The sequence below is a fragment of the Pecten maximus genome, chromosome 2 (genome assembly GCF_902652985.1).
Source record: "Pecten maximus chromosome 2, xPecMax1.1, whole genome shotgun sequence".
Taxonomy (NCBI): Eukaryota; Metazoa; Mollusca; class Bivalvia; order Pectinida; family Pectinidae; genus Pecten; species Pecten maximus.
The window spans coordinates 7,029,087-7,042,886 of record NC_047016.1 but is presented as its reverse complement, the minus strand read 5'-3'; the positions used below and the strand labels follow the sequence as shown (position 1 = coordinate 7,042,886).

At 33.0% G+C, this 13,800-nt stretch overlaps 1 protein-coding gene across 1 annotated transcript in view; it reads left to right on the top strand.

Annotated features, from left to right (window-relative positions):
- Positions 1–12,405, top strand: part of LOC117315406 (titin-like) — a 71,021-nt gene extending 58,616 nt beyond the window's left edge. The window contains exon 3 of the mRNA XM_033869590.1: positions 4,829–12,405. Coding sequence (XP_033725481.1) covers positions 4,829–5,019 — 191 coding nt within the window. The 3' untranslated portion in view covers positions 5,020–12,405. The remainder of the gene's footprint in view (positions 1–4,828) is intronic.
- The last annotated feature ends 1,395 nt before the right edge of the window (positions 12,406–13,800 follow it).

Sequence of the window (13,800 nt, the reverse complement as noted above, 5' to 3'; positions counted from 1 at the left end):
TATTAAATGTGGGACCCAGGGTACCAGTACTATTAAATCTGGGACCCAGAGTACCAATACTATTAAATGTGGAACCCAGGGTACTAGTACTATTAAATGTGGGACCCAGGGTACTAGTACTATTAAATGTGGGACCCAGGGTACCAGTACTGTTAATTGTGGGACCCAGGGTACCAGTACTATTAAATGTGGGACCCAGGGTACCGGTACTGTTAAATATGGGAACCAGGATACCAGTACTATTAAATGTGGGACCCAGGGTACCAGTACTATTAAATGTGGCCCCAGGGTACCAATACTATTAAATGTGGAACCCAGGGTACCAGTACTATTAAATGTGGGACCCAGGGTACCAGTACTATTAAATGTGGGACCCAGGGTACCAGTACTATTAAATGTGGGACCCAGGGTACCAGTAATATTAAATGTGGAACCCAGGGTACCAGTACTATTAAATGTGGGACCCAGGGTACCAGTACTATTAAATGTGGGACCCAGGGTACCAGTAATATTAAATGTGGGAGCCAGGGTACCACTGCATAAGGCAGCCATGAAAACCATGCCTGAGCTTCAGGAAAATATAAATCTGCCAGTAAATTGTCTTGGAGAAAAATTAAACCCTTGATTTGAAAGTAGACCCATTCTATACCACATAAAGAAACAAAAGGCTCCAGGTTAGCCTACTGCCTGGGATGAAATGTCAAAATGCAATTTAGTTGAATGCCAATGGTCATGTTATACATACTGAATTTTTAATGCATTTCAACAATCTAAAATCATGAAAACCTGTAGGAGCCACCTGCAAAATGGCTTATATGCTTTCTGATGTGTAAATCACTTCCTAAGATCAGTTTTAAACTGACAAACTCATGTGATTTCCAATAGACATTGGCCTGATGGGACTTCATCGCTAGCTCTTCTACCTCATCAGCTACCAAAACTAGTGAACACTTTTAGACTATTTTATATGCATCATGTTTAATATGATAGGGAGTCCAATCAATTTTACCTGTAACAAACCATGGTTTATCATTTGCAATTCTTCAGTATTTTACATCCTGAGTTTCACTTTAGAATCTTATTCTATCAAATAACATCTCCTTGTACAAACATCTACCAGACAGCTTTGAAAACCTTTGAACTAGACGGTTAACTGTAATTGATAATGAATCATGCCACTGGTTGTCTTTTCTGTAAGAGATCCCCATATTTCAATGACTTTTACAACAAGGAAATAACATCCATTTAAAGAAAAGGCTAAGTGTGTAATTATGAGCTGGTCCGCCTGTGTGGGGTCATACTCCTCTTGATGTGTCATGTTTAGCCACGAGGATGATCGACCAAATCTGCAAAACAACAGACAACATTGTTATAGGGACTTAGGTGGTCTAGACACTGTAACACGGGGATAGAACTGATTATAACATCTCAGTTTATGAGACACATTATAACATCTCAGTTTATGAGATATACATTATAACATCTCAGTTTATGAGATATACATTATAACATCTCAGTTTATGAGATATACATTATAACATCTCAGTTTATGAGACACATTATAACATCTCAGTTTATGAGATATACATTATAACATCTCAGTTTATGAGATATACATTATAACATCTCAGTTTATGAGATATACATTATAACATCTCAGTTTATGAGATATACATTATAACATCTCAGTTTATGAGATATACAGTATAACATCTCAGTTTATGAGATATACAGTATAACATCTCAGTTTATGAGATATACAGTATAACATCTCAGTTTATGAGATATACAGTATAACATCTCAGTTTATGAGATACAGTATAACATCTCAGTTTATGAGATACATTATAACATCTCAGTTTATGAGATATACATTATAACATCTCAGTTTATGAGATATACATTATAACATCTCAGTTTATGAGATATACATTATAACATCTCAGTTTATGAGATATACATTATAACATCTCAGTTTATGAGATATACAGTATAACATCTCAGTTTATGAGATATACAGTATAACATCTCAGTTTATGAGATATACAGTATAACATCTCAGTTTATGAGATATACATTATAACATCTCAGTTTATGAGATACAGTATAACATCTCAGTTTATGAGATACAGTATAACATCTCAGTTTATGAGATATACAGTATAACATCTCAGTTTATGAGATACAGTATAACATCTCAGTTTATGAGATATACAGTATAACATCTCAGTTTATGAGATATACATTATAACATCTCAGTTTATGAGATACAGTATAACATCTCAGTTTATGAGATACAGTATAACATCTCAGTTTATGAGATATACAGTATAACATCTCAGTTTATGAGATACAGTATAACATCTCAGTTTATGAGATATACAGTATAACATCTCAGTTTATGAGATACAGTATAACATCTCAGTTTATGAGATATACAGTATAACATCTCAGTTTATGAGATACAGTATAACATCTCAGTTTATGAGATATACAGTATAACATCTCAGTTTATGAGATATACATTATAACATCTCAGTTTATGAGATACAGTATAACATCTCAGTTTATGAGATACAGTATAACATCTCAGTTTATGAGATACAGTATAACATCTCAGTTTATGAGATATACATTATAACATCTCAGTTTATGAGATATACATTATAACATCTCAGTTTATGAGATATACATTATAACATCTCAGTTTATGAGATATACATTATAACATCTCAGTTTATGAGATATACAGTATAACATCTCAGTTTATGAGATATACATTATAACATCTCAGTTTATGAGATATACATTATAACATCTCAGTTTATGAGATATACAGTATAACATCTCAGTTTATGAGCTATACAGTATAACCATCTCAGTTTATGAGATATACATTATAACATCTCAGTTTATGAGATACACTTTATTCTCATAGTACTCTAGATTACAATACATGCAGATCGTTTTATCACACTGAAAAATTACCTTGTTTCATAATGTTAGATATGTTGAAGCCAAATCATGATCTACATTTGTATAAGTTATCCACTCACATGATCTATAAGTTATCCACTCACATGATCTATAAGTTATCAACTCACATGATATATAAGTTATCCACTCACATGATCTATAAGTTATCCACTCACATGATCTATAAGTTATCCTCTCACATGATCTATAAGTTATCCACTCACATGATCTATAAGTTATCCACTCACATGATCTATAAGTTATCCTCTCACATGATCTATAAGTTATCCACTGACATGATCTATAAGTTATCCTCTCACATGATATATAAGTTATCCACTCACATGATATATAAGTTATCCACTGACTCACATGATCTATAAGTTATTCAATCACATGATCTATAAGTTATCCACTCACATGATCTATAAGTTATCCACTCACATGATCTATAAGTTATCCACTCACATGATCTATAAGTTATCCTCTCACATGATCTATAAGTTATCCACTGACATGATCTATAAGTTATCCACCCACATGATATATAAGTTATCCACCCACATGATCTATAAGTTATCCTCTCACATGATATATAAGTTATCCACTCACATGATCTATAAGTTATTCACCCACATGATCTATAAGTTATCCACTCACATGATATATAAGTTATCCACTCACATGATCTATAAGTTATCCACTCACATGATCTATAAGTTATCCACTCACATGATCTATAAGTTATCCACTCACATGATCTATAAGTTATCCTCTCACATGATCTATAAGTTATCCACTCACATGATCTATAAGTTATCCACTCGCATGATATATAAGTTATTTACTCACATGATCTATAAGTTATTCACCCACATGATCTATAAGTTATCCACTCACATGATCTATAAGTTATTCACTCACATGATCTATAAGTTATGCACCCACATGATCTATAAGTTATCCACTCACATGATATATAAGTTATTTACTCACATGATCTATAAGTTATTCACCCACATGATCTATAAGTTATCCACTCACATGATCTATAAGTTATTCACTCACATGATCTATAAGTTATTCACCCACATGATATATAAGTTATCCACTCACATGATATATAAGTTATTTACTCACATGATCTATAAGTTATCCTCTCACATGATATATAAGTTATCCACTCACATGATATATAAGTTATCCACTCACATGATATATAAGTTATCCACTCACATGATCTATAAGTTATCCACTCACATGATATATAAGTTATCCACGCACATGATCTATAAGTTATCCACTCACATGATATATAAGTTATCCACTGACATGATCTATAAGTTATCCACTCACATGATCTATAAGTTATCCACTCACATGATATATAAGTTATCCTCTCACATGATATATAAGTTATTTACTCACATGATCTATAAGTTATTCAATCACATGATCTATAAGCTGTCCACTCACATGATCTATAAGCTATCCACTCACATGATATATAAGTTATTTACTCACATGATCTATAAGTTATTCAATCACATGATCTATAAGCTATCCACTCACATGATCTATAAGTTATTCAATCACTCACTTATATTTTGTGTACTGTAAATAAACCATTGTATGCATATGTATGTGACACTGACTTTTAGTAATTTGAAAGAATTAAACAATACAAAATGTTAGAACACAAAATCAAGTCTTGTTATAAACGGAAATGTAATTACGTATATTATAAGTGTATCGATTAAGTAAGATGACGATGTGAGTTTAACTTTATAATATGTATGTATCCATAGGTTATTGCATGGTTTTCCTAATATTGGAATGGTTTATTTTACAGGTAGCTTCGGTGGCTACAAGTCGAAGATGTCTGTAGACTTTGAGTTTGGGATGTCAATGGGTGAAGAGCCTCCAGTTGCCTCCCCTGACCCTGATCCGGTAGATAATTCCGAGGAAATGGATGTTTTACCTATTGCTGAGGATGAAACATTTAACTGGACAGACAATAGCAGTGCTGATCTGCTGTTCTAGTTCCTCTCTCTGCTCACACCCCTACAGATCACAAATACACCTCAGACAGTCTGTTGTTTAAGCTCCATTCCGTAGATTTCTGTAGGTTTACATTTTAGGATGTTGTATTAGTGTCACTGATCCAATGGAAGTACTTGTCTGTCGCCTATAAGTGTTTTACTGGTAGTTAGTAGCATCATCGCGACACAGAAGATAACAAGTTCCTGTTATGAACATATAGACTGTTCAGGACTGTACAGTGGAATTTGGTTACTTCAGACACCATGGATCATGAGGGATGTTCTGTGATTTTATTGATCAGATTAAATGTTGTACTGGAGAGTGTATTCTAGAACACTGTGTTTATTACCATACCTGTCTTCCACCAAATTGAAACGTAAGTTCAAGGGCACCTCAAAATATAATTAGTGACAATATCATTTGCTACAGTGCCTGTGTATGTATGATATAGATCACAGCAAGGAAGGGCTGTATCAACACCTCAATAGGAATTATTGACAAGAGGAACATGTTACATTCAGGTAGCATTCCAAGATTTGTTATCATTTTTAATGTTTCAGAAAGCATACAATGCAGAAACGTAGACATGTCATGATACACTAAGATTATACTGCACAACAATCATTCCGGATTGCTTACTTTGGCAGTAACATTGTGCTTTTGAAGCACTAAATTGAAATGGTGTTTTCCTCTAGTTTCAATTGAAGAACATGTTCATATTGATGTTTTTTTAAAGATAGTACCTACTGTGGAGGATTAATCAGTGTGGTTATTTTATGTGTACCAGTATTTCATCGATATCAATGAGGGAGAGATCCTCCTTGTTAAACAGCCGATGAATAGTCTTGTACTTAACACAATTCTCCCCTCAATATTATAGATGTATGAAGTTTGAGTGTGTGCATAAATGTGTAGCATTAAAAAGTATATGACATTGTAACACTTGATATACTTACCGAGGATTTTTAGCCTGATGACTATGGGGTCTCGAGGAGTTTTAGCCTGATGTCTATGGGGTCAGTTGCTTAAAATGTCCTCTTTGGATTTGAAGTTAACAGTCTCGTTTGTTAAAATGTTCAGTGGACCCTTGACACAATAAAAAGGAGGATCTGATACTTTGAATAAAACTTCAGATGAGAATATATTTTTTTGAACAATGTTTACCATTTCACCAATTTATATTATTTGAAAATCATAAATAATGTTTCTACTGGGGGCAGGGAAGAGATTCTTATAAATTTGAGATTTCTTATTAATTGCATTCAAACAAGGAAAAATAGACTGTCAAAATTATGTTTCCAACTTTAAGTAAACCCAAAAACTCAAGTTTAAACTCAAATTTATGTTTTTTGAGATGAGAAATCAATACCAGAAAAAATTGATACTAAATAAAAGGAGGCAAATTTTCCCATTGTTGACCAAATACTCAGAAGACAGGACAGACTTGACGGAGGCTAACATTGGTAAATGAACCCAGTTTGGTAACTATCTATAAACATTTAATTAACATTAGGCCTAGAGGCAGATAGGTTAGATGTCTATATTGAAATGGTCTTGTTTAGATATGTAGTAGGAGCTGGTCTCCGGAAATCATCGATGTGGATCTGGGAAGTAATGTTTGTAAATATGTTTTCAACCTGAAATATATGTTCCTTATAGAATCAAGCCAGTAGCTTATTTATTTCTCATATTTTTTGTTTTTATGGAAATATCCAGTACATTATTTTGTACAATATAAACTGACATTTTACCATTCTGTAATGTATTACTGTCTCTGATGTATGAGGGAATCAACACCATTTGAACTAGCATCACATATTAGCTTTCACATAGTCCATGATAAATGCTTCACATTTTTGTGAGAATGTCATGTGCCAATTACTAGTATATGTATATGGAAAGCGAAAGTAGAAATTCATCCATGTAGTACATAGTTGTTAATTAGTATACATTCATGGTGTTGATTTGTGATAGCAAGCAAACAAGTTTCAGCTATGATTTACTTTATAATTAAACTAATTAAATCCAACACTGTGTTCGTTTGTGGCTGTTCAGTGTGGATAGCTGGAAGCTGTGTACCATTTTTGTGCTCGAATTTTCACTGGTTAAGATGATTTTACCTTTTTGTTTTAAAGTACAGGTATTATTGTCTGCTTTATTTTTGACCAAGTGTTGATGTGATGATAGAAATACCTGCTGATCATGATATAAATCTAATTCTTTAAGATCACTTATTCATCAGCAAATGCATCAAAATTTATAACTGAACAAATGTATTTGGATACAAAACTATCATTTAAACTTGAATGCCTAATGGTTTTGTAAATTTTCAGAAATTAAGAGAAAGAAAATTTGTTTTCAAAACTTTCTATATTCTATCAAAGTTAAGAATTATGGTAATTAGGCATATAAAATGTTTTTCAAGACTTTGATGATCAATGCAATAGTGTTATCACACATGTGGATTGAGTACATTAATGATTCCGGGATAAGGGGACCATATGTTTAGTGCAAATATTGTTTTCTTTGTATATATATTTGTGTATAGGTAGATTATTAATGCTATTTCTTGTTTTGTATTTGTGTATATTACACATGTATATGATTATGTATGATTGCCAGGATTGTAAATGTGTATAGCATCAATGAATATAGCAAATTCTCATCATATTTGTTAATGATGTAATTCCCTCTGAATTGAAGTTGTATTTTTTTTATTTAATTTACATCTGTTATAAAGATTTTTTGTAAATATATGCTTACTGTTCATAGCTATTTTTTGTATATTTGTTAAATATGTACATTTTTGCTGATACTTTTATCTCTAAAAGGGATAGTAGGTGATTATGTCAACTCCACATTGTTTCACATCCTTCATTGCATAACTGTAATAGTTCATTTTAAAATGGATTGTTCAGATTTTGGAAATAAATCATCTATATAATCAGAAATAGGAGAAAACTTAGAAAGTGAAAAACATATTTCAAAATAAAAATGGTATTTTTAATTTCTTAATTTCAGTTTATGACTAACCAAATTTGTTAACATATTATAATATTTGTTTGTTTAAATAACTGTAACAATGAAAATAATAGAATTTGTGCAGTTAGATTTCTCTTTGCTGTCATGACTATTAGATCACTAATATCACTATTAAGGGGAGCCAACCTGAGAAAATCCACGATACATCTACACCACATTACACGTACATGATTAGATCAGTTGGAGTTATTGTCATAAAGGGGATCATAAAGACCCAAAGCAGAGTGATTGATGACTGTTTGATATAGTATGTATTTTAGTGTTGTTTATTTATATCTCTTAACTGGTCCAACGGTCATTATATAAAAACATCCTCATACCCTATATATTCCCTTGGTATTATGATATTTTATATAACTTTGGCTAGGAATTTGTTGAAACTGTAGTAATCATTTATAAACAAATATCAAATTAACCTTGTATTCCTAGGTTTTATTTCCTTTTTGATTAAAATCTTTAGACTCAAATCAGGAAATAGAAATTGTATTGTTGGTTCACAGGTTCCTCTCCCTGTTTAGTTACACCCAGCAGCATTTTTTTCTCTTTTTTTATCCTTGTGGTCAAATTTGTATGGCTCTGACTAACTTGTCTCATTACAACACCAGTCCCACATTCAACTTAAATGTTTTTTTCTCATGGAGTGTAAGATAGTCCATTAACATCCATAGATCTAGGCAGTATCATATGTCTGTAGGTGTATTATTTAGCTGGTATTGATATAAAAAATATCCCATTTGGAATGTAGTATATCTGTTTCCTTTTGCTGAGGTTTACAATTACTACAGAGTTCTGGCCATTCCTTATTGCTATGAGCCTTTCAGCTCGTCAATACAATAAAACGGTATCAATAAGAATCGGCTCACCTTTACTGAGTAGGATATTGAACACTTTCTTGTTGACAAACAAATCATCATGCCACACAGGAAAGTGTTGAGTAAGAATATATTGTTGAAGTTACAAGACTGATTAGGATAAAACTCTCCTATGCTCAAGTGGCTGGTTCCATTTAGACCACAGCTAGCACTAGTGGTAATATCACTCACAAAGTCTTTAAATATTTATACAACTGACAGCAGACACAATATTTAGCAAACCATTGCATTAGGTTTTTCAAGTTTTGATATATTTAACCAGTGATTCATTCAGATTTGCTTTAGTTGTTTTGTGGTAGCCTCAATTCTACTGATTCTAATCTTACCTATCATTTCTATTTAGTAGTTTCAGTGCAAGTTATTCATGCTTAATAACCTCTAACGGTGTTTGCTTGACAAATCTAACAACCCAGTGAATATTACCTAGACCTGTGGCTGGTTCTTCATTTGTAATCATTACTTCTATTCAACTTACATTGAGAGCGGTCCATACAACTTACATTGAGAACAGTGTACAGAAATTACATAGATTGATTGAATGATGGGGTATAACATCCTTGTTCTGGGCTGGGTATAACTAAGCCTAGGACACAGAGGAATCGCATCTAAAATGCATTGATAGTATGTATTGTTTTTCTTTACATAGTTAACAAGTTAATTCATTTTCATTTCTAGATCTTTTCTATTCAAAGTTAAAAATACTTCGTTTATTTTTAGAAAAAAATAAAATGACCATAGTAGAATGTTTTGAGATTTTGTAAGCCTTAGTATAAGGTTTTAGTAAAGCATCTAAAGACTTTATTACAGAAGGGAGATAACTTCAGTTATACATATTGCTACAAGTACTTAATGAATATTCATGTATTGTTTACTGTCTCACTATATCTAGTAGCCTTTTACATAACTATACTAGGATTTAATCAGTTATGTATACATACTTTATAAGCAAATTAAATGTGATACTGTTTGATTTTACTCACAATAACATTATAAAAAATTAATTAATGGTAACGAAATGAAATAAATGACTCTGATTTGAAGTATGAATGTATTCATTAGTATAGATATATAATGTGTAAAATGTTTTGTATTATATTTTGGAAAACCCTGAGATTTTAACGGAGATAATTAAGAAGTGAAAAAGAGTGATGTAATGTGGGAAGTTTACTGACATCCGAGTGTTCTATAGAAATCCTTGGAAGTGATGTCTCATCCTATATTACTTGTGTGTCTCTACAGTCCTGGTCTCCAGAATCCTCATATACATCATTGTTTTAGAGGTAAAGATTTGTTAATTTCCTGTTGATTTGTTGCTACAAAAATGAGATAAGAAATGTTACTTTACACATTGATCTTTGTACTAACATTACCTCCCTTAAAACAATTTGATGATGGTTAGAGGGATTCTTTGCCATACATACCAAATCTGCCTACAGTAGATCTTTACTGCACGTTGACATCATGCTAAATGTATTTGCATATAACAGATGGATGAACCTTGACAAAATTCGTTCTGTTTTATGGTTGAAATTTATTGCATAGATAAAGGTTCTTGAAATTTGTGAAATTTTAATGAAAAATTCCGATTAAATCTCAGTGTCAGAGTAAGGTGATATACATACTTAAGTGTCTTTGTCCCAGTATGATACAGTGTAACTTATATAATCATGTCACCGTAAGGTAACATACACCCCTAAGGCTGTCATGGTAAGGTAACCTACTCCCTTAAGGCTGTCATGGTAAGGTAACATACACCCCTAAGGCTGTCACAGTTTAAGGTAACATTAGCCTTAAGTCTTTGTGTCACAGTAAGATTACATACACCCTTAAGTCTCTGTGACACCCGAAGGTAATATATACCTTCTTTAGTCATCATGCTTCATCTGTTGTCGTCTGCTGTGTGCTGTTGGTAATCTTTTCACATTTCAAACTTCTATCTACTGACTAGTGGGACTGAGCCCTAACATTCCTGAAATGATCCTGAGATGGTCCTGTTATTTTCCAGATCGATTCAAGATGGCCTCCATCTTGAAAAAAACACATTTTTAACTTCTTCTCCAGTTCCACCAGTATCATAGAACTGGCAATTGGTGGGGATGTTCAGGAGAAGGAGCAAACCAAACTTTGTTATTTTTAAGCATCATGAAAAAACTTTGACATGGCAGGCGAGGTGGCTATTTTGTAACATCATTGCATACTCATGGTTTTCCTGAACAACACCTATTTTTAACTTCTTCTCAAGTTCCACTAGTGGGACTCAGCACTTACTTACCTGAAACAATCCTGAGATGGTCCTGGCCAAGTGTTGTTATTTTTCGGGTCGGTCCCAAATCCAAGATGTCAGCCATGTCAGCCATAGCCAACAGTACCACTATACTCGCTACTGAGTATGTATACTACAGTAGTACAAAGCAGTCAGATGACAATTAAAGCCCTTTTGCTTCTTGTTCTTACTACATCCAAAACTGCATTATTAACACTTTTGACATGAACGGATGGAGATTATTCAAAACACCAGAGTTATACATTTGTCATTTTTCAGTGGGCTTCAATTTTGATTGTCTAAAGGTTTAAATGATCAGGTTATGTAACATGATATATCTGTAGCATAATGTAAAACCAAATCATACTCATGTATCCCTTGTTTAGTTAGAGTTACTTCCCTTACAACAGATTGTTGTCAGCAGACTTGTCATGTTGAAGTGAATTGTCGTCCCTGTCATAACACAAGTTAGAATGATGTGAATATCATCAGTAAAAAAACTCAATCAATTGTTGTTTTTTATAAAATGTTTTGATTCCAAATTGTGAGAAAAAGTCCTATTCCAAAGTGAATGGCATGTAATGCCCCGCCTTGTTTACCGTTGTTAAAGATTGTTAGTTGTTACATTCCAAAACTGTTTTAAGACGCTATTCCTGGAGCTTTCATTTATATTGTAACACAGTCAGCTTTTCCAAAGATTGCTTTTTGATGTTTTCCTTAACACATTTTTTTGTATTTTTCTTTTCCAAAAATATCTTTTAATTACATTATAGTTTATTGTTGAAATAAACCAAATTGATGTGTTATCTTTTTTTTAAAAATTTTTTTTGGTGTTGATATACTTGTATTTGACTAGCAAGGATTTTAGGATTAAATTGAATTTCTTGCTAATAAATTAAATTACTTCCCATTTATGAATTACTGTCTGCAACTGTTTGTAAGAGTACATTAACAATTAATTGAATCATCAATGTGTATCAGCTAGACATTTAAATGTTATGATTGGTTAAATGCTCATCAACCGGTCATACAATCCCTTACTACTGGTGAGAGATTCTCAGATTGGTCTATCTTTTGTGTGTTTTCTCTCTGTCATTGTAACATATTGTAAGAAGTTCAGTCTCTATGGGATAAAGTTCTTCACATTTTTGGCTGTATCATGCATTTGTCTAATAAAGGTATGCATATTGCACATATACTTCATACAAATTCTGGTTTTATTTTTATTTTTTTCACCCATCATCGGATGTTGGCCGTTCAAATCAACCTTCATCCGTGGTCAGTCAGTTGTCAATTTTCCCCAAGCAATCCTTGTTATCACTTTTCCTGGAGAAGTTTTAGAAGGATTTTCCCCAAATTCAATAAATGGGTTCCCTTTTGTCCCTAGATGTGCCGTTTGATTTTGAGCCTGATCCAGAAAACAAAATGGCTTCTAGGTGGCCATCTTGGATTTTGATAATTGAAGTTTGTTATCGCTGTTTCCTGGAAACTGCTGGAGGGATATTTTTCAACTTCACATATAGGTTTTCCTTGGTCCTTTGATTTTGAGTCTGATCTGGAAACAAAATTTCCGAGAGGCAGCCATCTTGGATTTTGAGAATTCAAGTTTTGTTATCACTATATCTTTTCTGGGATTTTTCTCAAACCCCACAAGCAGGTTTCCCTAGTTATTCAGGATTAAACAAGAAGTCTGTGACTAAAGGTCAAGGTCATTGGGTCAAAAGTCAAGGTCACATTTCTTACATTTTGACTGATGAACACTTTGTTACAACATAACAAAGCAAAATTAGTCAGAATTGATCAAGGAGTCAGCTGACTAAAGGTCAATGTCATTGGGTCAAAAGTCAAGGTCACATTCTATATTTTTTTACTGGTGTACATTTTGTAATAACATTTTGAAGCAAAGTTAGTCAGAATTGAACAAGGAGTCAGCTGACTAAAGGTCAAGGTTACTAGATGAAAGGTCAAGGTCCAGGTTTGTATCTTTTTATTTATAAATATTTTGTTAAAACCTTATTCAGCAAGTTGGTTGGAACAAGAAATCAACTGTCCAAAGATCAAAGTCACTGGGTCAAAATTAAAGGACCTTTGGTGGAAAAGATCATGTTGTACAAAGTGGACTTCTGAATATGAACCTGGTTCTTAGTGGGAGACTTATTTAGGATTAAAATGAAACAAATCAAATCTAACAAAAGAGTTTTATACAGGTACATTATTGTATTTCCATTTCTGTTTGCCCAACAGATATGGAGTTGGATGTGTATGATGTATATTTTGCTCACTTGCCACATGATTGGGCTCTTGCTGACCTCTCCGTGTACTAGCTTTATTTTGAGCTTGATCCTGAAAACAAAATAGCTGAAGTCACAGGCGTCTGCTTCTGGTTATTATTTATAGAACAAAAATATTAGTCCCTACTCTTACTATAACAACAAGGTGTAATACTTGAAGATCAGACGATGTGTCGACTGTGGGGCAGAAGTAGGCAATGGATTGGTCGACAATTATAGTTAAAAGTTTACAGAGCTGTCAACCAATCAGGTTGCCCCTTGCATACCGCTCTAAAATACACAAACTGCTTCCGTTCCACAGTCGATGCATCGT